The 4630-nt window shown below is 37.8% G+C and overlaps 1 protein-coding gene across 25 annotated transcripts in view; it reads left to right on the top strand.

Annotated features, from left to right (window-relative positions):
* Positions 1-1037: 1037 nt before the first annotated feature.
* Positions 1038-4630, top strand: part of LOC134507540 (sodium channel protein type 3 subunit alpha) — a 63936-nt gene continuing 60343 nt past the window's right edge. For all 25 annotated transcript variants that reach the window (XM_063318254.1, XM_063318253.1, XM_063318255.1 and 22 more), the window contains exons 1-3: positions 1038-1304; positions 2936-3054; positions 4157-4246. In XM_063318254.1, the coding sequence (XP_063174324.1) occupies positions 1038-1304; positions 2936-3054; positions 4157-4246 (476 nt within the window). The remainder of the gene's footprint in view (positions 1305-2935; positions 3055-4156; positions 4247-4630) is intronic.

The raw sequence follows: 4630 nt of genomic DNA on the forward strand, positions 1-4630 counted from the left end.
TCATTTCGGTCTTGGCAATTGGTCCAAACTCTCCCATTCTCATATCCTCATAAGCCACTTGTTGGATTTCTTGGTTCCCTTCCCTTCTGTGGTACTAGAATGGTTGATATCTTGAGCCGATTTAATCTCAAATCCCCTTTGTGCTAATTGGTTCTTTCTTCCCTTTCTTATGGTTCCAAGCTCTTTTTTCCCCCTACCCTCATTACAGATTCAGGGTCTTTGATTTCTTCTGGCCATGCTCTTCCTGAGAAGCAGAAGTACTCCACCAGGGTGGCCTGAAGAAGGAAGACCTCCTTCTGCTGTCATGCCAAGGGCTAAACATCTAGTCATAATGTCTGTATTGCCCTGTCATCAGTCAGTAAGACTCAAGCCATCGCCACTCAGAATGGACACATTTTTGTGGCTGGAGTATTATTTCATGAAGTCATGACTTCTTAGGTTTTGCAATCTTTCCAGCAAGATAACTATCAGCCAGCATGACATATCCTCAGAGACTTAAGATGCTGGTTGGCTTTTACAACTCTGTGGGACTTGTTTATTGATGTTAGTAGCTGCTTTGGAGAAGATGCGCTCTAGAAGGCTCTAGAAGGGAACTTGATCTTGCTCAACAGCAGAGTCAGATATCCTCTTCTCTTCTAACACTACTTTAGGAATAAAGACGACTTTAAGTAATAAAGTTCATTCTATAGGGTTCTAAGGCACGTCTGTTCAACTGTCTGTCTGTCCGTCTGTCCGTCCATCCATTCACCTATCATCCATCCATCTGCCTCAGCAGGTAACAGCATATGGCTGATCTGGTCTTGGCTCAGAAGCTAAGCAGAGACAGGTGTGATTAATAGTGATACTGAGATGAGAGATTCAAAGGGGACTGTTTGTACATGTGTGCATGTCTCTCTGTGTCATGTTTATATATATTATGTATGTGTGATGTATTAACATTGTCTATTTTCCTAATCATTTTTTCTTTCATCCTTGTTCTTTTGCAGATCATTCTTATGCAATAGGCTAAAAGTAATTTCAATGTGCAGGATGAAAAAATGGCACAGACACTGCTGGTACCACCAGGACCTGACAGTTTCCGCTATTTTACTAGAGAATCTCTTGCAGCTATTGAAAAACGGTGTGCAGAAGAGAAAGCAAAAAAGCCCAAGCAAGATCATACGGATAATGATGATGAGAACGGGCCAAAACCAAATAGTGACTTGGAAGCAGGAAAAACACTTCCCTTTATATATGGAGATACTCCTCCTGGAATGGTGTCTGAACCATTGGAGGACTTGGACCCTTTCTATAGCAATAAAAAAGTAAGTTTTAATTAAGATTGGCTGGATTTATAATAATATTTGCTGAATTTTGCAAAGGTTTTGTGAACTCTTGATGTGTGTATTAACTTAAGCTTATCTTTCTCAGTTCACACTCAGAAAAAACTGTGGAAAACACTTGCAGCATTGCTTCATGGATACAGTTCATGAGCTTCCTGTTATGTAATTATGCAGCGCTGGCCCTAGGCCTGGAAAGTAGAATATGGCTTTTGAAGAAAAGAGAGATCTTGATTAAAAACCACTTGAAAAGATGAGTTAAATAGATATAAACAGCTATAAAAGTTTAAAGCAAAGTATAAATATCTAACAAGTAGTTAGTGGTTGAGGAGAAATGAAAGGAAGGAGGAGTGTACTATTGAACACTTTTTAATATAATACATATATATTTAATTATACTATATCATCTTGCATCTCTATTCTTGATCTCCCACTTTTGTACAATACTTATTGCAATAATAAAATCTCTCTTTTCTTAAAAAAAAGAAAAGAAAAGGAGATGGTACTGGCGATAGCTACAGCTAAGAATACCTACTTTCAGTATCAGTGTTTCTCAACCTTGGCAACTTCATGATGTGTGGACTTCAACTCCCAGAATTCCCCAGCCAGAATGGTTGGTTGGGGAATTCTGGGAGTTGAAGTCCACACATCTTAAAGTTGCCAAGGTTGAGAAACACGGCAGTAGACATTTACCTGTTTGGGTCCAAGATGGAGGGCCTTTTAAAGTTAATACTAAGAAATATCATTACCCCATGGGTCCTGCAGGTACTCCTTAGCTGAGAGTGTACATTACCCTTCAGCCGTGGAGTCTACTATTGTGTAGAGTTCCCAGTGACTCAGCCTTCTCCCACAATGATAGCCATTCTGAATCAGTCTCTGGGAGTTGGTGGGATATCACATTTGAATGGGCACTATTATATTACCATGGCCTATTTTTCTTACAGTGATACAATCACTTTACAAGTCTGTAGTTGTGTGTTACAAACCACACTTCTGTGTTCCTTGAATGTTGCACCATGTTTCAGGTCAAACTTCCCCAATCTGGTGCCCTCCAGATCTGTGCAAACTGCAACTTCCAGAATTTCTAGCCAGCATCTGGACAATGACATGTTGGGCAAGTCTGTTCCAGTTCATAGATATTTGCTCATACACAGTAATAAAAAAGAGATTGTTTACTGAACATGAGAATACTTACATAGCTTTTGAATTCATTGATTCAGATTAATGAATTCTGGTTCTGTAATTATGCCTGGGGCGGGAGAGAGAGTAGTCATTCCTGGGGATGGTTAGTTTCTTAGAAGGACCCTGCTCTGCTTGCAAATCAGAGAACTTCCAGCCATCAGGGTTTTTATCATATTTATTTTATTGTGTATTATAGTGTTTTACAGTTTTCTATTTTTCTATTTATGTTTTATTGTAAATCGCCCAGAGTCCCTTTTGGGAGATGGGCGGTGATAAATTTGATTAATAAAAAAATAAAAATAAATTAAGGTGAGGTATTGTCATGCTAATGAAAAAAATACGGGTTTTTCAGAATATATTCTATGTAGTGCTCTGTGAAGAATGTACTCTACATAAGAACATTCTAATTGGACCATTCTTTTTTTTCCCCCCAGACCTTCATAGTATTGAACAGAGGTAAGGCAATTTTCCGATTCAGTGCCGCATCTGCCTTGTACATTTTAACCCCTTTCAATCCACTCAGAAAAATTGCTATTAAAGTTTTGGTACATTCATATCCTTTTCAAGCTGATTTTTAAAATGTAACAAATGAAAGCTATTTTTCTAATATTATTTTGAAAAATAATTACTATATTTACCACTACTGTCAGAAAGAAATGTCTCTTGATGGTAAAGGCATGTTTTGAACATCAGTATCAATATCAGAATAAACTGGGTAAAACCCTCTTGGTCAAAGATTTTTTTCTCTCTCAGGCTACTTAGATTACGAATCTAGATGTTTGGCATTACTTGGATGCTTAATAGTGGGATATTCTATGCATAAAAATGCATAGAATTTTTTCCCATTAATTGTTTTAATATAGTCTAAATTTGTTCATGCCACTAAAAGTAAAGGATATTGATGGAATAATTATGTATTTCAGGAGACCTGAAATAAACCATCTGCAGCAGGTGGCATTAAGTGCATAACATGGTCACAAAAGGGAAGTTGGGCAGGCGGGGGGAGAATGAAGAAGGATGAACGGTTTGAGGGAAAAGTCAGGTTTTGGATTCCATGTTAGTGGAGGCATTTTCTTTTGGCTATGTTGGGAATAACTTTTTATGGGGATGACTTTTATTCAGAATTTAAGTAATTTGCTGAAAAGATAATTAGAAAAAAATGTAACTCAGAGACATTATCTATCCTTGGCAACTTGATGGTAAACTGACATTATTTAGACAATTAATGCTTGATGTATAAAATATCACAAATACCACTGATGTATCAGTGCCACAGATATAGGGGTGGTTCATGTACTCAAACTCTCCAATACAAGGAAAATACTCAGTTGTGAGCAGCAGTTCTATACAAGTCCAAACTGTACTGGCATGTAGAGACTCCTTGTTATTATTGGCTGATCTGTAGCCACATGATCTGTAGCAAACTGCCTATGATAGTTCTCTTAATACAAAGCAGTGTCTTTAAATGTGCCATGTTTTCCATCTATTTTTGCTGCAGCAGTTTAACATGGTTGCTCTGCTTAGATTTTACATACTCCCACATTTCTCTGTGGGATTCACCATGTTTCAGAGAAAATAAGGAAGGTGCTGTTGATAAGTTTGTTTGATGATATGGCAAATGATGAAATGCCCAACATTCCTTAACTGGGTTTTACATTATTCAGCATGCTTATTATGTGCACTATTTTGACCAACTGTGTATTTATGACCATGAGCAATCCTCCAGAATGGACAAAGAATGTAGAGTAAGTCAAACTCCTTTTAAATATGTACAGTCTACCTTTGTTTTTATGCACTTACAATTGCAGATTTTAATGGGTGGCCTCAATAGCTGAACTGTGTTTTATTCTGCCCCTTTATTCTAAAGCTTGTAAATGAAGTTATAAATGTGTGAGTTTGGATTTATATCCTTCCCAGGAGCTCCAAGTGGCGGAACTGGGTTTCCTTAGAAAACTTGCATCTAGGTACTGACTAGATTGAGGGTAAACGTAGACAGCATGACTTTCAGACAATTAGAAACCATCTTAAGGGTCTACAGACCAAAACAAGAATTAGGGAAGGGATGCCTGATATGATTAGCATTTTGGCTTTAACACTTTCATTCCTGCTGCAGTTGCAGTCCATCCCCA

This window comes from Candoia aspera, chromosome 1, assembly GCF_035149785.1.
Source record: "Candoia aspera isolate rCanAsp1 chromosome 1, rCanAsp1.hap2, whole genome shotgun sequence".
NCBI lineage: Eukaryota > Metazoa > Chordata > Lepidosauria > Squamata > Boidae > Candoia > Candoia aspera.